The 26,034-nt window shown below is 40.2% G+C and overlaps 1 protein-coding gene across 1 annotated transcript; it reads right to left on the bottom strand.

Annotated features, from left to right (window-relative positions):
- Positions 1-15,483: 15,483 nt before the first annotated feature.
- Positions 15,484-25,616, bottom strand: TBR1 (T-box brain transcription factor 1). Its single transcript, XM_069079970.1, has 6 exons — positions 24,789-25,616; positions 23,983-24,137; positions 23,503-23,624; positions 22,667-22,825; positions 21,456-21,517; positions 15,484-18,096 (listed from the first exon to the last, which is right to left on the bottom strand). Exons 1-6 carry the CDS (start codon positions 25,478-25,480, stop codon positions 17,247-17,249), a joined length of 2,040 nt encoding a protein of 679 aa, XP_068936071.1. The 5' UTR covers positions 25,481-25,616; the 3' UTR covers positions 15,484-17,246.
- Between the last annotated feature and the right edge of the window lie 418 nt (positions 25,617-26,034).

Genomic DNA, 26,034 nt, shown 5'->3' with positions numbered 1-26,034 from the left:
TATATCCTACAACATTCCCATATTCAATTAAAATAGCTTTTGAATATTTTATGACAATTAGCGGTAGTAATAGGTACCAAGAATAGCATAGATAAATGAAATCCATAGATTAACTAAAGATTTAATTTTAGCAATATTTTTCTCTTCCTTCCTGATACATCTTTTTAACCAAAGTATCTAATAAATTCACAGATTTCAGTTCCATCTACTATAATTCATATTTCTACTGTCTCCTGAAGTGAATTAATGAGCAATAAAGTGTATAAAAGGCTGACAGATAAAAGATGTGAGTAATAAAGAAACTGGAAATACCAAAATAATAAAAAAAATTTACTATCTAGAATTTTGGGGTATTGTTAGTTTAAAAAGCAACAGAAATGAAATATTACGTAGGAACTCTGTGATTTTTTCAAATAAAACTCAATGTTTTCATAAAATTTACATCAAAACCTTACTTCAGTCTCTAAAATGTCCCTTTTAAAATATCCAGATTATGAAATCTCCTTTCACAAGTATTCAAACTCCAAAAACAAAGACAGAGAGCTTGAGTGAAAAAACTCAACTTCACATTTGTTCTCTCTTCCCTTTACGATTTTCAATCTGGGAACACTTCTAAATTTAGGAGTAAACTATAATAAGCCATGGTCATATGACTTCAAAGTCTCTTTAATATTAATAAATAATTTATTCCAAAACAGATGAAACATATTGCAGTGGAGGAAAAAAAAACAAGCAGGATCAATGGCTTAACTTTTTATTCTGGTCTTGTTTTGCCTCTATAAATCTCATTAACCTATAGATTTCTAAAAATGGGCCAACATGTTTTGTCTTCAACAGAAAACTAAACTGTTTTTCAAATGTCCCAAAGTTTATCAAAAACTAAATTATATTCAATTAAACCATTTCATCTTATTCTTTTTTTTTTAGCTATGTGCATTTTTTCCCTTCCATCATTTCTTTTAAGCCATCATCACCTTTTCTAAATCACTTCCCTTTAACCTTGAAATAAAAATTGTGAATTTTAAAAAGATATTTTCTTATATTAAAAAGACTCTTTTCTAGCAACATACAGAACTCACAAAAAAAAAATTTGCTCAATGTAAACTTGGACACCTGTATTTTCATTGGATCTAGAAATGGAAGGAACCTTAGAGATCGCCTAGCCCACATCGTTCGGTGAATAAATACTTCTTAAGCACTTACGATGTGCCAGGCACTGTGCAAAACACTGGGCACATCAAACAAACAAACAAAAAAAAGGCAAAAGACATCTCCTGCTCTCAAGGAGCTCACAGTCTTAAGGGGGAGACAATATGTAAATAACTATCTAAAAATTCAGGATAAATTGGAAAGGAACAATAATTAAGAAGGATCTGGAAAGACTTCCTTTTAGAAGGTAGTCTTCTGCTGGTACTTGGGGGGGGGGGGTGGTGAACATGCAAGCGAGGAAGTGGAGATGAGGAGGAAGATTATTCTAGGCATGGAGGACAATAGGGAAAATGTCCAGCGTCAAGTTCCCCTTGTTTGAGGAACAGCAAGGAGGCCAGGGTCAGAGATCAAGTATATGGAGGGCTATCCAATGTAATGACTGGAAAGGTAGGGAGCTGGTACGTTATGAAGGACTTTGAATGCTTATCAGGGGATTATATATTTGATCCTGGAAGTGAAAGGGAGCCACTGGAGTTTATTGAGTGGGGGTGGGGTGGGGTGGTAGTAGTTATATAGTCAGATCTGTGCTTTAGGACTATCATTCTGACAACTGAAAGGAAGGCAGATTGGGGTGGGGAGAAGAAGGGAGGAAGGAAAATTGATCAGCAAGCTAGATTTCTGTAATCCAAGTAGGAAGGAATGAAGCCCTGCACTAGAGTGGTAGCAGTGTCAGAGAAGAGAAGGGGAATATACAAACAATTTTATGAAGGCAAAATCATTAGAACCTGGCAACAAATTGGGTATGGGTAGTGAGATGGAGTGACAAGTCAAAGATGATACCCAGGTTATGAGACTGGGTGACTGGGAGAATAGTGGTACCCTCAATAGTAATAGGAAAGAAAGGAAGATGTGAGAGTTTAGAGGGAAAGATAATGAATTCAGTTTTGGACATATAAAGTTTAAGATGTCTACAGAACATACAGTTTGGAATGTCTAATAGTATACCATAACTATTGTTAAGAACCATCAATAAATGGCATCAATATTGTCAAAAACATAGGTACCATCTAATTAATATGGTCCAACATAATTTTTGCAGATAATTGCAGCAAATCAATACCCTCAAAATGTTCAAGGACTGAGAAACTAACTAAAGCGCTAACTTAAAAGTCTGTATATTTCCACTGCAGTACCTTGAATACAAGAATTCCTCCATTATGTAGATTACTTTGTGACTCAGTGTGCTAGATATTATTCACCTCGTGACTCAAAAGGATGCAACCACTTAGAAACTGAATGACTTGGGAATCTGCCATAGACTCTGAAGTGATCTGCCTGCCTGAATCTGGCCTATGTTGAGGGGAAGATATTTTGCCATCTGACATATTTAGAGGTAATCCCTCTTTAACAGAATGGAACTACAGTACACTGCTGACACTGCTGTGCCCACTTCCCACCATTAGAATGTTATACTTGTTTCATAAATTAAGACTATTCTAGGCATCCTGGCATTTATTCTTTTGAGAATGAAATCAGATGTCAAGTACATAATACTCCTAGTTCAGTCTATCCAGATGAACTCATGAATTGCAGGGTTTCCAAAATCATTCCTAATCACTGTGTTCAATCATGATAAGCTGAGGAAAGAGGAGGAAAAGGAGGAAAAAGAGGACAGATAGGAGAAAGAAGAATTAAAGGAGAAAAAAGAGGTGAAAGAGGGCGAGGCGAAAGGAGAAGGAAACAAGAAGATGAGGGAGAGGTGGAGGAGTATGAATGTTTATTCTCTTCAGGTACATTTTCCTCAATGGTGAAGGGGATAAACATAGTTTCACAAAATGTAATGAATTTGCCACTTCATATTTCCATGCCATGCCATTTCGACATAGAAAAGATATGATTCAAAATATCTACATATGTTTATTTCACAGACTTTCAGAACTACAAGAACATCAAAGGCCATCTAGTCTAAACTCCACCTAAGCAAGAACCCCTAGTACAATGTTCCTAAGAAATGCAATCTTCTCTCAAAGAAGGGAAATTCCTTTACTGCCCCAATCCTAGGAGACCATCATACTTTTGGAGGGATCTCTTAGAAGTTCTCCCTAACAGACATCTAGATGGTACAGTAAATAATAAGCCAGGCCTGGAGTCAGGAATACCTGACTTCAAATCTAGCCTCAGTCATTTATTAGTTGTATGACCCTGGGCAGGTCATTTAACCTCTGCCTCAGTTTCCTCAACTGTAAAATGGGGATGATAACAGCAACACCTAACTCATAGGGTTTTTGTAAGGATCAAATCAGATAATATTTACAAAGTGCTGGGCACATAGTAGGCACTTAATAAATTTTGTTCCCCTTTCCACTGAGCCTAAATTTGCCTCTGTGCAACTTTTATCCATTTCTCCAAGTTATGTCATCTGGAGCCAAGCAAATCAAATCAAATCCCTCTTCCACATATTCCTCAATATATTTTAAGAGACTTATCGTATCCTGCATTCCAACTAAATATTTCTAATTCATCCAACCAATTTTCACATGGTATATTCTCCACCATCCTGTCTGTCCTTGTCTGAATTCTCTCAGTTAATCAATACCCTTCCTAAAATGTGATACCTAGAGCTAAACACAAGATTCAGATGTGGTCTAACCAAGGCACAATACAAGGACTATCACCTCCCTAGTCCTCAACACCAGACCTCTCTTGATGCAGCCTATACTAATACTAACTAGTTCTAAGACTAAGCTAATACATCGGTGTTTTTAGCTACCATATCACTCTATCAATCAAACAATAAGTATTTATTAAGCATCTACTATGTGCCAGGCATTGTGCTATGTGCTGGGGATACAAAAAGAGACAAAAGATAGTCACTCTATCAACTCATATAGAATTTTCAGTTCACTAAAATTTCCCATACTTTTTCAGGTGAATTGTGGCCTAGCTATGTATCCCCAATCTTGTACTTGTGAAGTTGATTTTCTGAGTCCAGTGTAAGAAAACTATTATCCCTATTATTATATTTTATCTTATTAGGTTTAGCCCAATGTTCTAATGGCACAAAGTCTTCTTGGAATCTAACCAGTGTATTAGCTATCCCTCTCATTGTTATGTCAACTGAAAATGCGATCAATATTCCATCTAAGCCCTTCCCCAAATCTTTGATAAACATATAATGCAGCTCACAGGCAAAGAAAGATCCACTCTGCTGGAGATCTCCTTCCAAGCCAACAATGAACTATTAATTGTTACTCTTTGGGTCTGATCATTCAACCAGTTTGGATCTAACCTAACTCTACTGTTATTTCACTTAGCTCTTCATCTTGTTCACAAAAATAGCAGGAAAGACTTTGTCAAGTGCTTGGTTAAAACCTAGTTAAAACTCTATGTACAGCATTCATCTTATCAGTAAGTGTAAAAACTCTGTCAAGAAAGAAATGGTGCTGGCTGGTCAAGCAAAATTTATTCCACATGGAGCCATGATGGCACTACAGACTCACCAGTCCTTTTTCTAGGTATTCAACAATTCTGTCTATCTTTCTATGAGTGAGCAAAGTCAAACACACAGGCCTGTAATTTGAAAACTCCATTCTCTTCCCTTCTTTGGAAATCAGGTCACTTGCTCTTCTACAGGTCTCCTGTATCTTTCCAATCCTCCATTCTCTTTCCAAAATCTTTTACAATAACTCAGGAATTAAGTACACAGGTTCTTCCTGCATCCCGGGACATAATTTATCTGACCCTAGTGACCTGAACTCATCCAGGGCAGCAAGGTGCTCTCTTACTATCTCCCTTACTTATCCAAGGTTTCAATTCCTTATTAGCCTGTTGCTGTTACTGTTCTGTCTTCTTCAGCTCAGAGATAAATAATTTCTTCATTTTTTCACCAGGCCTGTTTCTTTCTAAACCAAAATAGCCCTATCTGTTCACCATTCCCCTCTATGTGCTGCCTCCCCCTATTCTTTGGGGCAGAGGCTATATTATTTTCTATTTTTATGCCTGGTACTTGGGACAGCACTTGACAAGTAATAGCTGGCATAACTATTTTGTCCTTACAATAACCTTGGGAGAGAGGTACTATTCTTATACCCTCTTTACAGATAAGGAAAATGAGGAAAGCAGAAATTAAATGTCTAGACCAGGGTTACATTGCTAGTAAGTATCTGAGGTTGTATTTGAAAAACTCAAGTTGCCCTGGCTTCAGGACCAATGTTTATCTATTGTGCCCCAAGCAAATACTTAATGATTTCATTTATTCAATCTTTAGTAGAAAACAACACCACACTCACTAACAAGTGTTCCCCAGGAAGCAAAGTGTGTGTCATGTGGCATCTCCATTTGCAAAAGTGACAGCTAAAATCCTTGTTAGTTAGTGGAGATCTCAGGGGAGATTCTACTTGTATCCAAGACTGGTACTTAACATGAGGAGATGAAAGGTGACAGGTCATCACTCCAGTACCAAACTAGTAGAAATGGATTCCATATTTCCCGAGGTAAATGCAGACCATGATTTGAAATAACATAGTATGTATGCTTGGTATGAATAATGTATTCCCATGAAATGTCTAAAAGGATTCTAATAAGTCAAAGTATTAAATAAAACAAGAAGCTTTGAAGGTCAAAAGTCCTCCAAAAGAAAAGCCTAATGGGTAAAGCCTCATGCCTCAATTCAACATTCCCTACCTCTGCCACCATAGAAGACAACCCTAAGAGCTAATAAGAGCTTCCTGAAAATCTTAACTGAGATCAGGATGAATTGGGAGATTGGTCCCTAAAATAATCAGGGTACAATCTATATTTTATTTCTTTCTTTAAAGTAAGCAAGAAATTTTCTTGAAACCAAATCACAAGGAAGATAATTAAGGTAAAAGTGACTTATGTTTCATTTTAAAAATATTTAATTCTACCTTCCTAGAAGAAAATTCTAAGAAGGGGAAATAAGGGAAACTAAGATTATTTTAGGCTGTAAAAATGCCTTTTCCCTCTCAGAATTAGTTCAACCCTGGCTTCGCAGAGTTAGATCAAACTGAAAATATAATCATAGTGATTTGTCCAATGTTAGCCAGTTAATTAGTAATAGAGCCAATCTAGAACTCAGATTTCCTTATTTTTAGTCAGGTGTTTTGTTGTTGTTTTTTATGTACTATCAACTGTTAGATTTCTCTTTTGTATTTTCAAAGCAGATTTGCCAGACTATTTACCATACCATTTCACCAAGTTACCAACTACACCTTCCCATTTAGATTACTTACAAACTTGTAAGGTGTGATAATATTTCACAGTTTTCAAATTTTCCATGGTATAACATTAAGTACAAAAAACAGTATAGGACACTATATATCAAGGGGTTAAAATTCAATGCTAAGACTTCATACTAATGCTAAACCAGAGTAAATTGTTTCCACAGATAGAAGGTAATGGCTGTCTTAGTTAATTTCAGCTTTATTCTTTGAATTTCAACTGCTAAAGAGTTTTGTTCCAGGGACAGAGCCAATGAGAGAATTCAGGCAATAACTTCGTGGAGAAGAATTTAAAGAATCACCAAACTCTCCCTTTTGCTTTTCTTGGCCTCATCCTCTTGTTCCCCACAATCACCATACTATAATCTAATGTGCTATTTTGAGAGATGCCTGCAGAGCAAAAAGAACTGTGAGAACCAGTATGATAAAGACTATAATCCTGTGGAGCTTTAAGGGTCCAAACAAGAACTGGAAGTTTAATATAGAAAACCAAATGATGCAAGTGGAAGTGGATCTCCTGATCTGCAAATCTTGAATTGTGGATTCTTAGGTCTGCTCTTTATTTTTTGTGGGCATGAGGAGAAAGGGCATATAAATATGCCTTTGGTTAGTATGAGACTTCAGAGTGATAGTACATCTGCTTCTATAACTATAAAACTCTACCTTCTGCCACCTTGGAAAGCAAGCCTAAGAGCCCATGTGTTCAATTATATTATAGTCTTTTCGAGGGTTGTAACCTCCTTGCCTTTCATCAAGTAATAAACTGACATTTACTAATGAATGAATGAAAACTAATGAAGTAACAGCATTTATTAAATGCTTACCATTTGTCAAAAACTAGGGATGAAAATACAGGAAGCCAAATAGTTTAAGAACTCTAAGGAATACTAAAATGAGGAAATCTATACTAATCATCATTATATTTTAAGCTAAGTAAAGTTTCACTAGGAAAACATGGACTAGTATGAAGTGGTTCATGAAAGAAAAAAGTAAAAAGAAAAGGGGGGAGGGGAATAGTAGGGAGACTCACCTTTCCAAGGGAGAAAGAAGCTCAAAAAATCTGAGTTCAAAAACTTTTTGACACTTAATGCCCATGTGCCCTTTGGCAAATAGACTTCACCTTTTTCTCTAGCCTTCAGTTTTCTCGTCTATGAAAGGGGCTAAATTAGATGGTCTGTATGTGCCCTTCTAGCTCTTTATTCCTGAATCATTCAGGAAATACAATCATCAAGTGAATGAAAGTAGTCATGTAGTGTGTATATGTGTGTTGTGTGTGTGTGTATACACACACATACATATGTATATCTATGCACACATACACATATGGACACGTGCATATGCAAATGTATGTACTTATGTGTATGTATATATAGTTTATATAGCTAACCCAGTAGGTACTAGATGGCCATACCCGCACCTGAATCTCCATGCACTCGGTTCCTTAAAATGAAACCTCTCAGGGAAGGCTTAAGAGGGAATCAGAGACACCAATCCCTGAGAAACAAAAGTGACTAGGTAAGGAAGATGTATAAAGAAGAAAGCTGAGGAGGTGATAAAGGAGAGGATAGAGTTGCAGAATCAAAGTGCTAATTAGAGTTGAAAATGGCAGCCAGAAGCTAGGATGAGTGCTTAATAAGACTCTTCAATTTGGCTAAGTGAAGGTCATTGTTGATTTTAGTAAGAGTGATTTTAATGTTAATGCAAATGAGAAAGCGGTGTTGAAAGGGATCAAAGGAACCTTTGAAAGATACTCTCTGAGTATCAAAAGAGAGGGGAGACAAAAGATGTATGCCACATGTATGCCAAGAATGCTGGGTGTAAAGCAGAGTAGAAAAAAACAATATAATAGACAAACACCACCTTTAAGAAGAGAAAAAAATATTTAGTTATCCTTTAACAAATAGAAAAAAACAAATGAGAGAGAAAAGTGAACTTAGGATAAGGGATAGGTTACAAAAGTCCATGGAAAGGTAATAGACAACAAATAGAAAGGTGGGCCCAATCATACATGTTGGATACATTGTATCTGACATTTCTTCAAAAAGTTTGGAAATGATGTTTGGCCAATATTATTAATGTTTGGACCTAAAATACAATAGATTAAGAAATTGGAGGTATACTATATAAAGAATAGGGGTCAGGAAAAAGAATAAGGAAGTGATTTGAGAGGTAGAAAAGATCTATTGGCAAGGGAGTCAACAAGGGCAAAACAAGTATATAGTTTGTGGAGGGAGACAGCAGAATTGGAGGAGGGATGAACAAATTTGTTGGAGGAAGTCAGTATGCTTCCTTTGACTTTCTTCAAAGGAATACAACAGAATGAGAGCAAAAAAAAAAAAACATTTCAAAGGTGAGTGAGGTCAGAGAATTATTAAAAACAAAGTCACTGAAAAACACAGCAAATAAAGATTAAAAGCAAAAGAAAGGCTTAAAATGAGAAAAGAACATAGATACCAAGCTGAATTAAAAGTTACATTAAAGAATAAGATTTTGTAAAGAGCTTCTGGTTCTTCAAAGAAGGTGCTATGTGACTAACAAGTTCTAATGTTATTGGAGAAAATATAGGCAAAATAATTTTTATATATTTAATTTACAAACTGACCCTACTATCAAAGCATTAACTACTTTGTGCTACACCTATATGATGTAGCAAAAACTACTCTGATTTTAGTAAATTTCAATAGAGTAGACTATTCAAAATAACAGAAATCTAAATGGGAAATCTAAACAGTAAGAACTATCATAAAATATCAATGTTAGCTGCAGCTAGTCTATACTGAAGTAAAGATCCAAATACTCGTTTTGTCTACAAAAATAGGAGGCGACTGAACTTTTTCTTAAAAAGCACCTGATACCATAATTAAAATTTTATACATATAGATTTAGAAAGCTTTGATTCCAAAAACACCCACAATTCAGTTACATTACAAAGGGGGAGATGTTCTGTGACTGCATATGTTAGATATAATCATAGAAAATACCATATACTATAAACATAAGTGAGGAGATACTTGCTGGTAATCTAAAAGCAATTTTTTCCTAGAATTCTAAGAAATCTAATGAATGAATATATATTGGTGTTTGTACGTTCTAGTACCCATACAAAACTAAAGAATCATACATTCAAATGCACACATCTGAAACCAAAGTATATTTCTGTTAGCCTGCGTAGGCCCGATGTGTACCCACAATCTGTAGCAAAGTATTGTCACATCAACTATCCAAGTGATATGGCATGTATGGTATACAGTACAATACAGGGCAGTGTAGGGCTCTCTTGTTTATAAAGGCTTTATTTTCCAACTAGTTTTTAATCACATTTGGCATGATCAGGAGGAACATGTGCTCTGCTAAATTTGAACTTTTAAGATGAAACTGAATTAACCAAGGACAAAAAAAAGGGCATCTGAATTTTTTCTTAAGATTGCAAAGTGCTTTTTTTTTTCTTTCACACGAGTAATCATAAAAGGAACCAAATGCAACTTTGTGTGTGTGTTTGTGTGTGTATGTGTGTAGGTGGGGAAGAGGTTGAGAGTACTCACAATTTAAGAATAAATACTGCTAATATGTACTTATAATTTAAAAACATAATTAACATACTTTTTTTTTAAAATTCAAGATTTTGCAATCAAAGGTTTGCAATTAAAGGACTTCTTCCAACAGCCGTATGTTTGCTAACAAAAGGTTCTGAGAAAACTTAGGCTCACTCCACCAAAAATAAGCAAGAAAAAGTATTTTCCCCATTGGGGTTTTCATTTAATTTGCCATTTAGTTAAATTTGGGAAAAGTCATGGAACCAGAGTACCACTGCTTCCCTTGCCCATCAATTACCCCTATATTCTTTCTTTCCTCACTAGCAATGGGATCAAGTAAGTAGACTGTGTTAAAATTGCCAGAGGTGGAGCCCTGAAGTATCTGCCTCTACCTAATAAGGCTTTCCCTGTGAAAACTGTTCTTCCTCACAAAAATGCCTGATACTGAGGATATGTGCACTAGCATGCAGAAATGATAAAAAAAAAAAAAGCTGGAATCCAAGACCCTCCCCCCCCCAAAAAAAAAACTTTTTAAAATCCAACTTTAAAATTGCAGGTAATATTTACAAGAACACTAGTGTTATGTAATAGGTCAAATAACCTGAATCAGCTTGTGGTACAAGGCTCTGTATAGATCTCTGTCTTCTGTTGGATGTGGCATTAATAATGTCACAGTTAGCATGTTTATTAAATTAAATATTATCAGCAAGGGTCTTCTAAATGCCATGCTTCTTGCATTAGATTACATATTTATTTCAGAGTTAGCATAGTAAGAGGGAGAGCTTCCACTGGAAGGATTATTAAGCCATTGCTTTAATGGAACTATTCAAATCAAGTTCCTCATGCCATGCCTTGTACACTGCTGCAAACCATACTGTGGGTGTAAAATACATGCAAGGCGGATATAATCAGCTCAGAGAGACCAGCGATTTGTACACCATCAGGTTTACTTTATTGGGAAAGCAGTGGGGTTTTCTTTTAAGTGAATACATTTAAAAATATGTTGCAACCTATTGTTACACAAGCTGAAGACGGGAGCCACGAAGATACACACATCCCAAAGCAGCTGAAATTAAATCCAGTACAATAGCAATAAGCAAACTCCTTACCTAGCTTGTCTTCAACTTTTGTAACCGATATGAAACATCTCAAGAACCTAAGTGTGCCAGCAAATGTCCAAAAATAGACCTTGCTTAAACAACCATCACAACAGATTCAGTGGGGTGGGGGTGGGGTAGTGGGTGACAGAGGGTTAGGGAGGAAGAGGAAGAAATTCTTTTCCTTTTTTTCCTTCATCTCAGACACATTTTCTTCCCTCAGCTTTCACTGGTATAGGAGTGAAATGCTTCTTCTAATATCTTTTTTAATGATAAAATTCGCTAGAACCAGTGTGACTAAAAAACAAAAATGAATAAAATGCAGGGAGACGGTTTCTATTTGGAAACTTTAAAACGGTCTACTTCCTAAAAAACTGATTTTAAGCATGTGGCTTACTTAAATATACACATATACAGAGGTGCATGTTCACAAGTACATAAAGAGCGGTCCCCTAATACTCCATGTGCTTTGAATTTATCGAGTTGGCATTTAATGTACACCAGTAGTTTCTACTTTCCTTGTCCGCCTTACCTCATGAGAGGCCTCAGAACTGAAGAGTATTCCCTTGTTTTGCGCTAAAATTCCTTATCCCCCCACAAAAGTCTCCACACCTGAGGTACCAGCTGACCATCGGGTAAAGATGACGTGCGCATATGTGGGCACACACCTAAGTACAATGCAAGTGTCTTAAATTCTACTGTTAGGATTAGCCTAGTCCTCAAAATTTTTTCTTCTGACTACTCTATCAGGATACCATTTAAATCTTTTAAAATTCAGTGTCATAGATGATAGGTGCTTTTCTAACGTCCAGCAAAAATAAGGCGTCCATATTCTTTCATTTAAATCCACCTACATGGGAGGGGAAAGTGGGAATCAGGAACTGGAGGATCTTGGATTAAGCTCAAGTAATTGAAATCCTTCCTTCGAGAAGCCTTCCTTTATCGCTGACCCCCGGGGAACCCTGAAAAGACTAAGTTCCCTCTTCCCTCGCCCCCCAACCCTTGCTCCCTATCCCAGACCTTTCTTTCTCCTAATCTGAAGTATCTCTGCATTAAGAGGACAAGGTTCTTTCGGGGGTTCTGGAGAATGGCTTCAGTCCACTCTTCGGTATTAGCCGCTTGGGTCTCCGGCAGCCCTTAGCTGCAGTTTGAGGTCCGGCTAAGGGCATGACACCGCCCACAGGCTCCGAGCACCCCCAGCACTGCGCATCTAGCGGCGTCTAGACACCGAACTGGCGGCTCTGCGGCAAAGAAAGTCTCTGTCCTCACGTGCAAGTGCTACAACCCAGCCGCCCCCACCACCCCCCCAGAACAAATATAGAAATCACGAGGCACACAACCCAGAGTACTCAGGCCTAAGACGAACCCTAATATCCCATTCTTCTTCAAAAATATTTTCTCCCAGAAGCACCAAGGCCGGGACTAAGCAAAAACAGCATGCCTATGCCACTTTGCAGGGAGCAAGTGGGGGTACATGAGGTGGAGAGGAAAGAGGTTAACGGGATGGGATGGTTTCCATTGACTCCCAGCAGCACTATTTCTTAGCCACTTGGTCTGGAACCCCAATGACTGGCTCACAAGGGCTTCCTGCCTCCTCCCCATTCCTCACTCCAGTGCCTAAGACCTTTGCACCTGGGCCTCTTCCTACCAGCCAAAACCCAGTCCCCTCAGACTGAGTTTTTAACCGGAGAATCAGAGATCTCCTGTTTGGGGGTTTTAGCCCTTTTGAGTGTGGGTAGGAAGAGGAAGGAAAGTGGAGATAAGATAAAAGTGATTCTCAAAAATTTGGGGTTTTCCTTCCTAGGCTGTGAGTTCAAAAGATTTCGAGTTGAAAAAGAACTTGGAGGTCATCTAGTACCCAGTCCTTAACATCTTTTTTTGCATTGTCATTGAACTCTTTGACAATCTATTGAAGCCTATGGACTTCTCAGAAGGATGTTTTTAAACGCATAAAATAAAAATTCATGAGATTATAAAGGAAGCCAATTATATTGAATAAAGTTATCAAAAAAAATTAAGAAGTTGATGTGTCCCAAGTTAAGAATCCCTGCTCTAGTCCAGCTCGTTTTTTTTTTTTTTCAAGTTTAGGAAACAAAGGTGTAGTTAAATTAAGCGACTTGCCCAAAGAGGAGAGGCATAATTTGAACTCAAATCCTCTGACTCCAAAGCCAGAACTACTTCTGAGCCGTCTTACTAGGCCCTCATTTTACGGATGAGGAAACTGAGGTCCTTCGACCAAACTTTTGTTTGACCAAAGTTGCAGTGGGAGAACCAGAATTTTGATCCCAGGTCCTTCAACTACATTCCCAATAGTTTGTGCCAAACTTTAAAAGAAAAAGAAAGAAAACTTCACGGTACACAGAATATGCCTAAAGCCTTGACTCCAGAGCCTTAACCCCGATCTCAACCTAAGCAAAAGTAATATGAATTCTAAGCAAAAGGAACGGAAAGTTGCATTCCACCCCTAACCCTTGCACACATCGACTCCCTTCCTCGGGCAAACTCTGGGTTTCCTTGTAGAGCAGCAGCTTTCTCAGACACATTTGACAGTATCACTTTACAAGACACCGAACCCTTCCTGGAAGCGTTGAGAAAATGATCACTGCTTTGAAAAAGAAAGAAAAACGTACTGCCTAGGGAAGAGCAAGAAGCTGCAAATTTACCTCACGCTGACTCAGTCCACACAGCAGATGGTGGCAGAGCCTGCAAGGGAAACGACCTACCCATTTTTTTTAAAAGTACTTCCTAATATCAGCAAAGGCTCATCTTTCAGTACAAGGCACTTCGTTCCTGTGAAAATCTATCCCTGTCTCTGAGAAGCTCATTTACGCACATTGAGCGGACTGTTTTTACTCGCTGGTGGCTTTTGCCACTTGAGACGGAAGAGGCCACGAAACGCGCGCAAACCAGACCGCAAAGCACGCGCGTGAACACACCCCCATCACAAGGTTCACTACAGTTCTAGTCCCTCAAAAAATGAATAAAAAACAAAAGCAACAACCCCAAAATAAAGCAAAACAAAAGAACCACAACCAACAAAAAACAACAACCGTCGAGTTTCGAGGACAATCCACCACTTTTACTTACAACTGCGAAGGTACCTCCTCTGCGTCTGACTCCAAAAGACGCACACGTGAATTGGGGACAAACGGGATTGAGTTACATTAAAAAAAAAAAAAAGTGGGGTCTCACGTGAGGAGCTCTACTTGTTAAATATGAGTCGTAATTTGTGCTTTTGTCTTGTTGTTTGGTATTTAAGTGGGTGAGGAAGTTGGGGACAAAGGGGGAAAAAAATCAGAAATAGCAGTTTTTCTGTATAAGACAAAACAAAACTCCACGGAGCGCCGTCTAGTGGTAGTTGAATTGTCCAAAGAAGGCAAACGAGCTGTACTTGGGAATGCATGTCTTCTTATACTTGGTACTTTTTGGTCTTCTTTATATCTGTCAGACTTAAGGGGGAAAATTATAACCTTTAAGACACTGGAAAAACAAGGTACCAGAAACATATGGGGATTATCCAGTTAGACCAAAGCTTTGAGATTGGGTGGAATTCTTAGCACCTTACTTCCAAAACAAGTGGCAATCACCTGCACAAAAAGAGGCGTTTTCCCGGATCACACTACGGGCAAATCTCTGCAAGACCCCTAGCGGAAACCTAACTGTATTCCTTTTCCTCTGCCCTACCCGTGCAGTTGGATATTGTCACTTATATGTTAATTACCCTGAGAGAATAAGGACCTGAGACCCAGCTGGGCACCGATTTAGTTTTCCATTTGACCTCTATAAGCACCCTCAAACACTTCTCAACAAAAACTGATTGGTTTTTAAATGGACCTTCCTACTCTGGGTACAGATAAAGAGCATTTTTTAAAAAAGTAGACTCAGTAGTTTCATCTTTCCCCTAAAAATTAGCACTCTTGCCTCAGAGACCACGAGTTAGTGGAAGACAATGATTGGTATCCACTACCTAAAACTTGTCTCAATACTACTTTAGCAGGCCTTTTTAAAAAAATTAACTCCATCCACTCTACACATACACATGCATGTATACTTACATGCATGCATAAATACGTACATGACACATGCATACACCAGCCTATTCCCATCATTTTCCCCCTTATTCTCTCTGAATTTTAAAGTCAACCCCGATTTTAAAACTACTCCTTCTACTTGCTTTGTCTCAGAACTTGTGAGCCGTCAGTTTGAAAAGATGGGGCTGGGGGGAGAGACATACTCTTTTCTGAAAAGAAAAAAAAGTAAATTAACATGATGAGAAGTTTGGAATTGCAAATAAAAAGGATAGGGGAATTGAGTCGTGATTGTTACTGGGGAAGGGGGAGACAGACAGCTCAAATTATAACTAGATGTCCCATGACTGGTTGAGATTCTGCCTGATCATTTAAAATTAATCACCTATAGTAACTGAATTTTCTTCAAAAGGTAAACTGTTTTAAAACACCATGTTAAAGTTTTAGCAGATTTATTTTTTACTTGTTATACACAGACGATACAAACGAGCAAAAACAAAACATTTCTCAGTGGAGCTTGTACTTGTATAAATTATTCAGTTCACAGACAAAACATAACAAATATAAAAATCACAACATTAGATTTACAGAAGAGTCAAAAATATACACACGTTTAGACCCTGAATTGCTATTAGGAAAATCCCCCCCCATGGACTGGAATCTAGATTGAATATTGTGTATTATTATGCATATTTCACGTTATAATTTAAAATATCAAAAAAATTTATAAGTTTGCTACACAACATTCGAAATCCTACTAATCTACTTCCAGGGGGATTAATGTTCCTTATCAAATATAACAAGACTTACAAGAGGAAAAAAAAATCAGTCTTACTCGCACCAATGCTAGTGTTTTTCCAAGGAAGTCAGATTTCAGCTGTTTTCTAGGTTAGAGGGAAAATCATTTTCAAAACTAAAATGCAGTAAAATATACAACTCACACAATTCATCTTCACTGGACTACACTAGAGTTACCAACAATTCAATCATCTATATCATTTTAGAGTATTCATTACAAAGATTTACAGCATAGAAAGAGGGAGAAAACTGAAGGGAAATTCGAAAACAGTTTGTCAGCATATTTGGCACCTGCACAGACCAGTAATGGATTTGGCACTTTGGGAAAAACAAATAAGGCAAAATAATATTGCTGATGTCGAGCTATTCGATTTAGGAAGTGGAAAAAAAACTTACAAATTCAGTTAACTTTGCTTTTTGGAGGCATCATGCCATGTAATTAACTTTCCTATAAAATAGATTCCCATTCTTTATAGGAGTTAGGGTGAGTAAGTACTCCTTAGCTGTGTGCACTTAGGGCACAAAGTAAATTATTCCATTCGAGGGATTGCAGAGAAGTGAGAAACCCATTACTCATTGCCATAGTTCTTGGCCACTTTACATTACCAGAGCCTCTAGAATATAGTTAACCATCTCTCAAGGAAAATAAATAAATAAACAAATAAAGTTAAGCATGAACTGGTTTTGTGCCTTCACAATAAGAATAAAAACTAGCCATTCGTTACAATAAATTAACACTATGTACAGACATTTCACAGGCTTTGTTCCACTAAAATTATTAACATCCCTACCATCCATCCATCCATTCATGGATAAGGAAGGAGGCGCTGTATGGGCTCCAGGTTCTAGAGTCAGGCGTCCAACTTATTAATGAGGGTAAGGGTAGGGAAAGGGGTGGAAAGGATTGGAATTGCTGCATTCCTATAGCACTTGTCTGGCTTTTGCCTGGCAAAACCAAGGGCTGTCCAGATCTCCCAAAGGGGAAGGATTTCATTACAAGTAAAAGGGGGGAAAACAAGTAGTGGGCCAAAGAAGGGGAGTAGAGAGAAGAGAAGGCAGGGTAGAGACTTAGATAAGAACAACTTCTTGGAAGGAAGGAAAGACGGGGACATTTAAAGGGGCAAAGGATTTACAACTAAAGCTGAAGATCAGTGTGCTAACTGCAGAGGTTGCTGTGGGAAGAAAAAAAAAGTTAAAAAACACACTCGGAGACCTGTATTTATTCACTGAAGACGGCAATGTTAGGGCCCAAAGAAAATGGACGAGATGCGGAAGGTGGAGTTATAGTGAGTGGAAGAGGAAAGGGAAGAAGAAAGTTGTGTCGGGGTCTGGCCTTGGGGGGAGATGAAAGGGAATCTTGGGGCTGTAACGGGGCCTAGGCGGTACTGCCGAGTGGCCAGTCTAGCTGTGAGAGTAGAAGCCGTAGTAGCCTATGTCCTTGGCGCAGTTCTTCTCACAGTCCCTTTGGGTCAACACTTCGCTCTTGAGTGGAGAGGAGCTCTCGGACACCGGCGTGTCAGACGGCGAGATACGCCTCCGCTTGGCCTGCTCGTAAATCCCAGAATCAGTGGAGTCGATGGACTTAATGGACGACGGGGTTTCGATCCAGCTGGAGTCGGACAAGTCTTTGGGCTTGGAGTCCTCGGAGCCCGGGGGCAAAGGGGAACGCTCAGTAGCCAGGCTCTCCGCCTCCTCGCCTAGGTAGGGGTTGCTGCTGGCCATGCGAGCGGCCGCCGCTGCGCTGTTGGGCCAACACGAGAGCATGGAGCTGGACTTGCTGCAGTACTGCGGGGGGCTGCGGGCCCCCCAGCCCGACGGGTCTGCGTAGTAGCCCAGGGGCCGGCCAGTGCAGCCTGCAGCCTGAAGCGGGAGAGCCTTGACTCCCGCTGCGGCATATGACAGCAAGGTGGCCGCATTGCCTGCGAAGTCAGTGGCCGTGTCGTAGGCCGAGGCGGCGAAGTCCAGTCGGTTGTTCGCTGGCGTGACGAACCAGCGCTGGGGCGAGGGGGCCCCAGGGTCCTCGGCCTGCTGGGGCGACAGGAGCCCATTGGTATGTGGCACGCTGCGGTCTGTGCCTGGGCCTGGGCCGGCCCCGGCCCCCGGGTGGAAGCGCGCCTTGGCATAGTTGCTTACGAACTGGTCCTGCAGGAAGGAGCCGGCCATTGCATAACGGGCCCCCGGCACTATCTGCGAGCGGGGAGAGTCGTTGGGTGAAGGAGTCAGGCGGTCCATATCGCAGCCCGTGTAGATCCTATCAGGAGGGAGAGACAGAAAGAAACGGGAGGAATGGCACGCAGTGTCCATGGAAGAAGAGGAGGAAGAGGGCCCCAAGGTCAGGGAAAGAGAAGGAATTCTAATCTCCTCCTTCCCTCCCCCACCCCCTCCCCACATTAGTATACACCCTTACTGTGTCGATGCCCAATTTCAAGAAGCCATACCCTATCGAGACAAGGAGTGGAGGTGAGAAGGGCAAGGGAGGTCACAGATACCTTCATCCCCATCCTAGGAAATCACTGACTCAAAAGGAAGGGAAAAAGTCTGGTATGCATGGGCATAAAGAAGACGCAGGAGTACAAAACTAATACTACCTCGTCCCCTTTCTCTCGGTCTCTTTGTCACGCAATACGGCCCTTCCAAAATATGTAGTTCAAGGGCGGAGGAGCTAATTGAAGGTCTTCTCTCGCCCTTTGTTTGGTCAACACATATTTATGCATATTCACACAGCCAGGCTGATTGGGGATTAACAGGCCTTCTCGGTGTGGTCAAGAGGTTTCTACACTCTGGGGATACTTCCTAAGGTTTTTGAGAGCTATTTTAAACAAAGGCTCTCTTTTCTCTCTACCTCTTCCTCTCTTTATTATCACTCTCCTCCCACCCTTTCTGTCACTTTGAATAAGTCCCTTAGAAAGTCATCCATACTTTCTTGGAATTCAAAGGCATGCACACTCATCTCTTATTTTTCTTATATAAATAATATAAGAAATATAAATGTGTGTGCCTCCACTAGGAAATTTTGAAGGCCAACCACCAGAGTATGAAAATACTGCTAGAATATCTATTTTTTAGGGATTTTTTTAGTCTTTTATTACTTTCTCTTTACCCTCTACACCCGCCAAAACAAATAAAAAGGAATAGTTACTTGCAGAGAGAATTGTGAAACTATGAAAGAGAAATTTAAAGTTTTTTACAAAGAAAATTTTTCCCTCTCCCATCATCCCCCACACATTCTTCTTCTTCTTGGCCCTCCATTTCACACAGTTAGAAGCCTAGAATCTGGCTGTCAAAAAATAGGCTGAAACCTTTTGCTATCCAACTATCCCCAGGCAATCCCAAAAGGCTTTAACTGGTAGGCTTGGGTCATTGGCAGCTGCTGTGCTGGACTACAGTGGCATGAATGACTTTTCATTAGAGAATAAGCCTAGGCCTTTAGGCTAATAGAACCTCATTAGAGATTATTTGATGGAGGAAAAGGCTGTTAGATGAATAGGAATGTAGCCACCTACAAATCAACAAAAATCCTCCACTTTCAGTTAACTTATGCAGAAACCCTAAAATGCTCTTCAGTCCATCTTTAATGCAGTTGGGGGGTGGGGTAGTTAAAGGAGAATAACATTACTTTCATATCTCAGTCCCATTTGAGGGAGAGGATATTATTGGTCATAAAATAATTGCTGAATCCTCCAAAGACATCATCAAAATTGAAATCTGATTTTTCAGAGTTCTGCCTTCAAAAACAATAAATAATTCAAGGGAATATTCAGAATTTGAGTACAGGAGAGCAGGAAGAAAGGAAAGCAATGTTTCTTTTTTGCTCAGGAAAAATTGTATAGTTGCGAAAAATGCCTTTTCATGATAAACATCAACTGATTTTTAAATCAAAGTGGGGAAAAGAAAGATGAAGAAGTTCCTTTTAAAACAGATTTCTGCAACATTTAACTCATTAGGAGTTGGGGAGGGGAGGGAGCATTAAGAGATAAAAGGGCTCCTTTGCTCTGAATACTCAATGTATGTAATTTCTGTCTTGAAATGTAGTTGTATTCCAAAAATAAGAAATAAGGGGGCTGGAAAGGAACAATAATAAGCAACTATGCCTATCTTCTCTATTTACTAAGATACATAAAATGTATTGCCAAAAGTTAGTTTAACCATTCATTGACAGTTCAACTAGGTTGAACCCCTTGGGAATCCTGGACCCAGTCACAACACTAAATGCATTCAGAGAGGTTAATAAATTTTTTAAAAGGTAGGATTGTAAAGGTCTCTCCTCTAATATCCCAGGTCATCAACACATTCTGGATTTACCTATCTTCTATATTTTAGCTAAAGTCCTTTGCAAACACTGTCCCATGACTCCCTCTTTAGTAAGTGGGGGCAAGAATAAGGGGAGTTTATGATAGAAGAATGATATTTCTGCTGGGCTTTTTTAAATGAGAAGATGAAGAAGCAACATGTATCACTATCAGTCACCCTCCTCTAGGCCCACAGTTTCCTGAACTGCTTCTTGCAGCAGAAGCAGTTCAAGTACAGATTGGGTTTAGGGGTTTAAGGAATGGTGGCATCTGCCCGAAGCTGGAAATGAAGCCGCAGCTCTGTTTCTTTTTTCCCCTGCAAATTTAATCTGATCCTACGCAGAGGGCGGCTACAACTTCGTGGCAGTATCCCAGGCACTGAGAGCAAGCCATCTAATTAAGACTTGTGTCTTTCCCTTATATGGTCAAGGAAAAAATAGGGGGAATCCCCACACTTCTTTGAAATCTAGATTTAGAACTCATTATCCACCACCATCCAAACCCAGAGCCACGAAGCCTGGTCCCCTACACTAATGCTCTGATATAGAGTGAGCTTAGAAGGGACTTAAACTGAAATTTTTGTCCACAAAGAAGGAAAAATTAAATAAGACAAGAGGGACAAAAATGAAAGGGGGAAAGACAAGGGACAGGAATAAACATAAGTTTCTAAGTCACATCCAGAAAGTAAAAATTTTGGGGAAAATGAATTCCTTTTGACGCCATTTAAATGTTCACCCAACACCGCTTCACATCTTTTCTCCAAACTCAAACTGCTAAAGCAAGCAGTTCATCACATTAGCTGTAAGCTGCTACACATTTTTATTTAGTCCACAATAATGCACAGGAAATGCTATTACAGGAAACTTGAAAGTGGGTAAATAATATGTCACATATGCCAATAAAACTCTCACAACTGCCAAAGCAACGTGTAGTTTCGGGCAGAATCCCGGACAGGCTTCAGATACAGACAATCTGAGCTAAGCATCTGCAGCCACACACACAACAGGACTGCACCCAGAGGCAAAGCTATCTTCCGCCAACCAAACCAAAGTCCCAGCACCAACTGAACAACGTCTCCATTCAGATAAAAACTAAAGATAGAAATGCAAAACACCTGGACAACACCGAAATATAACCAATTTAAGAAAACCTCTGCAAAGATGGGTAGGACAAACAAAAAGAGGGTGAGGAAAGAGAAAAGGACTACCGCAACCTCGCCCTCATTACACTTCACAGCCCGAAAGCTTAGTTTTATAAACTGATAAGCGCTTCACTTATTCGGCCCCGAAAAGTGAAATAATAGAGAAACAGGTGTACTTACGTGTCATAGTTATCCCGAAAGCCCTTTGCGAAGGGGTTGTGATCTATTTTCAATTGCGTAATCTGAGGAGGAAAAGATCAATATTTACTTGCCAGGTCAGAGAAATTGTACTTTTGAGAGTGTCTAGTCAGTCAATCATTACAAGAATAATTTAATTAGATGCACGGCTTCCCTTATTTAAACACTTGGGGTAGGGAGGGTAATGGGAAAGGGAAAGTTCAAATTAGTAATAAGTACACTTAAACGAAAGGCCCAAATTAAATGCATGCTTTTTAATTCGTTATTGCTCTACGTTTATAGAATTACATATATATATATGTACACACACACATATATATCATAAATGCCTGTTTAAAGCAATGTATTTTTTTTAGATAAAAGTATTTCCAGAGAGATTGAATTTATGACCAGATGTTGAATATTTGAAACCTTTTGGCGACATTTTACAAGACACTGTGATAAGTTTGGTATAGCAGCTGCACATCAGAGAAAATTCATCTTACACATTTAATTCAAGTTTCACTTAAATGAAAGTACCTACTAATTAATAAAATAAAAGTTTTAGTATATGTAAAAAGCACCATCACCCCCATCCCAGACAACAGCAGCTATTTCCAGCTTTTAAAAACTTGCTTTTAAAAATGCTGGATTGACCAGTGGCGCTGATTCTCTTCTGAGTCTCCCCATAGCCACCATAACATGTTTTATTGTAGTTTTCACATGCCTCTGTGTACGTATGTGTTTATGTAAATGTTTCTTTAGTCTCCCAGGGTGGTGATTTTTGTTCGATTTAGCCATCAGTCTGCCCACCTAGAAAACCGTTTCAAAGGCGTTTTGATTTTCTCTGATAACGATGGCGATTGCCAAGAATGAAAATGCAGGGGGGAAATCTGCTTGTTTTGCAAAGGGAGAGAAATTGAGGGAACAGCTTTTTTTCTGTTCTTGTTTACAGACCAAATTCTGACTCCCCGAATTAAGGCTGCCAGAAATCCTGGATACCACCTAAATATCAAAATCGGTCCCCGAAGTCAGAGGCAATAAACAATCACATTCTCCTCCTGCCTGCAAATTTTTGGAGGGCGCACATCCGGCCTCTCCTGCTATAGCTAAATGCTGTGACTGCGACTGCTGCTGCTGCTACTGCTGCTGCTGCTGCTGCTGCCGGCACCGGGGTGATGCCTGCCTCAAGTAGAATGTACAAGCCCAGTTACATCTGTGTTTTGGTAGGCGGTGACCGCTATGAACTGTGTCTCCGGGAAGGTGAAAGTCTGGACCCTGCCTGGCTGGTTGGTATCCTCAGTACCATCTTCGTTCACTTCCACCACATGCAAGCGGGGCTGGTACTTGTGCAAAGATTGTAAAACCACCATCTGTCGAGCAGAGAGAAAAGGGGAGAGACCCAGCGGCAAGTTAAAATACTGTGCCTGTTATGTGAGTGTGTGCGTGTGCGCGTGTGTATGCCGCATGAAGCATATTATATATTTTGCAGGTCTTGCCTCTCCTCGCTAGTCTGGTAACTAGGGATAAGACCTCATCATCTCACAGCTGTCAAAAGAGTTCCGACTAGATCACCCTCAGGAAAATGTGACTCGAACCATCCACCCCTCAGGCCATCTACTTTTCCCATCTGAAGGAGGGTCAAACCTCAAACCCAACCTGCAGAAATCCGGTTCTCCTTTCAGAAATCAATCAATTGTATATTTGAATTTAGGAAGCTGGAAGAATGTAGGGTAAGAAGGGAGGATTTATCCATGTTTCTTTGTTCATTTCATTTTGGTGAATTGAAATGAAATTTTAAAAGACAGAAAAACACCAAATCTTTATCTTTTCCACAAAAAGGGGGAAAGCTTTACGATTCTAGGGGAGGGGGGGGGGGGGGGAGAGGAAGGAATAATTTAGTTTATGAATTAGGCAGTACTGCTTGTTTTTCTTTCTGGTAATTGATTTTTAAAAGAGCTTGAGGGAGTGTAGGGATTGGAATGTGTGAGTGCTCTGTGTGTGTGTGTGTGTGTGTGTGTGTGTGTGTGTGTGTGTGTGTTTCACTGACCTGGCCATTGTTGTTTGAAGCTCCTTTGTTGTTTGTAAGTTTTAATTTCCCAAAAGAGATTTCTTGGCGCATCCAATGAGCCCCTGTATTGGGGGAATCGGGATGCATATAGACCCGGTTTCCTATAGAAACAAACACACATTGCTTACACATGCACACCCCCACTCCCTGACACCGAGTGAATAACACACATGCATACAGAAGCACACACACACCTTGAGTCAGTAAATCATATTACATGGGAGTTTTCAGGAGGCACTCTTTTCTTTTTATTAGCTGTAAATGATTAAAATAGCTTTTTGCATAATCTACTCCCCCTCTTTCCTTTCTCTTTACCCTCTTTCCTCGTCTCCTTTTCTTAAAAAAAAAAAAAATTGGCCAATCGTTTCTAAAGTCGCTCGAGCCAGTCCACAAAGGCTTTAATTAATCATTCTCACCTAAATATGTGTCAGAAAAAAAGTGTTAATTGGAAGAACTTGCCTTGTACATTGGTGTCCGCTTTGCCGCAAGGAACCCATTTCCCTCCTTGAAATCTCCAGTGATTGGGGTCCGCCAAAATTACATCCACAAAAATATTGTAATGAGCCGTGGGATCCAGACCAGAAATGTTAAAACTTAAAAAAGGAAACATGCGCCTATTTAAATTAAAAGGAGGGAGGGAAGAGGAAGAAGATAGCGGAAGAATCATTAATGTTAAAGATTTTATGCAAAACAAAACAAAACAAAAAAACAAACTAAAAACCAAACAATGCCCCAGAAGCAAAGGCCAAACGTGCTATGGCAGCATAGCTTTCCGGGTTAAAGATAGGATCATACAAAAGAGAGAAAAAATTCGTAAGGGACCTGGGGAGTGAGTGTAGGGGGATTCAGGTGGCTTGGAGTGGCATGAGCGCCAGACCTTTCCTCTCTCCCCGGAGGAGAGAGGCAAGAAAGGACCCACACCGGCTCAGGAGAAGTCATCCTTCTCCAGGTGATCGTGTCTAGAGGGCCCTTTCCCGTCTTCTACCCTGGCATGTCAGATCTTTGTTCGAAATATCACCTTTGCCCTCGGGGTTGTCATCCCCCCACACACATAGACCCCTCCACTATCTTTTTTGGAAGCTAGGAATATCGGGGTGCATACCCCTCCAATTTCGATTCTCTCACCCGCCCCCCCCCACCCCCACCCCGACCCTCGCTGCCTCAGACGCCACCATTATGCGGACTGTCCGCTTGCCCAGCAGGCAGCGACCGTAAAGAACAGCAGCAGCAGTAAGAGTAGCAGCAGCAGCGAATGTAGCTTTTACCTTCCCTGTTTGGTGATGATCATCTCTGTTTGATGTCGATGAAATTTCAGCCAGAGTGGTCGGTTGCACAAGTAGACCTGAGCTTTGCCGGGCACCAGTCCCGGTTGAGTAGAGGAGAACTGATAGAAAGGCGCTCCTTGGTAAGAGTGCCCATACTGTTGAGGGTAAGGATAACCCGCCGCTGGATAGCCTTGTGGCGAAGAATTGGACAGGAGGCTGTTGTAAGCTCCATTGGTGATCACGGGGTGGTGTGCCATGTAGCGACTGGGGCTGCCGATAGAGAAGGCAGGGTGCGCGGGTCCATGCTGGCTGGGGTAAGGGAACATGGTACTGGGAGCAGTAGCAGCGGACTGGGGCTGGCTGGACTGAGAGAGGAGATAGCGATCTGCAGCAGATCCATCGAAACTGTGACGAAGCTCAGAGACCCCGTCCAAGACAGGAGAGAGTTTACTTCTCTGGACGTCCCCTGGTGAGTCCTTGGAGTCAGGAAAATTGTCTGTATCTGACTGATTCGTCATCCCCCTGGTAATTTTTTTCAAAGGTGAACTTCTCTCCAGGTTGTCAGTGGTCGAGATAATGGGATGATCATGCAAGACAAGCTCAGATCCGCCTGAATGTGGGTAACTGCTGCTCACATTGAGAAATTTCTTGGAGAGCATGATAGAAGGAGAAAGACAGTGCTCCAGCTGCATAGCTCTAGAACCAGAGCAATCGCCCTCCCTTCCCTGGTTTTTAAAGTGCTATTTATCATAAACTAGAAATCCACAGACCCCCTCACTAGACGGAAAGCACTTCAACCAGCAAATGCTTCTCAAAGGTTTGATTTACTTTTTTTTTTCCCTGGGAGAAGAGATTGGCCAATTGACACTATGCAGCAATCAGAAAAGGCTCACTTTTGATCTTGCTGCCTGTGCAGCCGATGAAACGGCTCCTGCCATTGGTTAACTGCTGACAGTAATTTAATTAGATAGACATTAATTAGGATAATCACCTGGCTCCTGGTCGCGATGATCATGGCAATTTGAAGGAGATGATTTTATTGTGGGCAATATGGGGGGGGGGGAGTGTGTGTTGGTTCTACGTGATCATTGTTGTGTCACCTTTAAGCTTTGTGACCACTGCGTTAGGAAAATTCAAAAGACTTGCCATTTACTAAACATTTTCCACCCCCCTCCCTTCTTTTCGGTGGAGGGACGGGGGAGGGGATTCGATGTTGGGAGACTTTTCAGTTTTGAATGAGCCAAAT

This window comes from Petaurus breviceps, unplaced genomic scaffold (genome assembly GCF_028583685.1).
Source record: "Petaurus breviceps papuanus isolate PSGF00001 unplaced genomic scaffold, PetGlider_PUasm1.0 91133, whole genome shotgun sequence".
Taxonomy (NCBI): Eukaryota; Metazoa; Chordata; class Mammalia; order Diprotodontia; family Petauridae; genus Petaurus; species Petaurus breviceps.
This window is presented reverse-complemented; position numbering and strand designations above follow the sequence as displayed.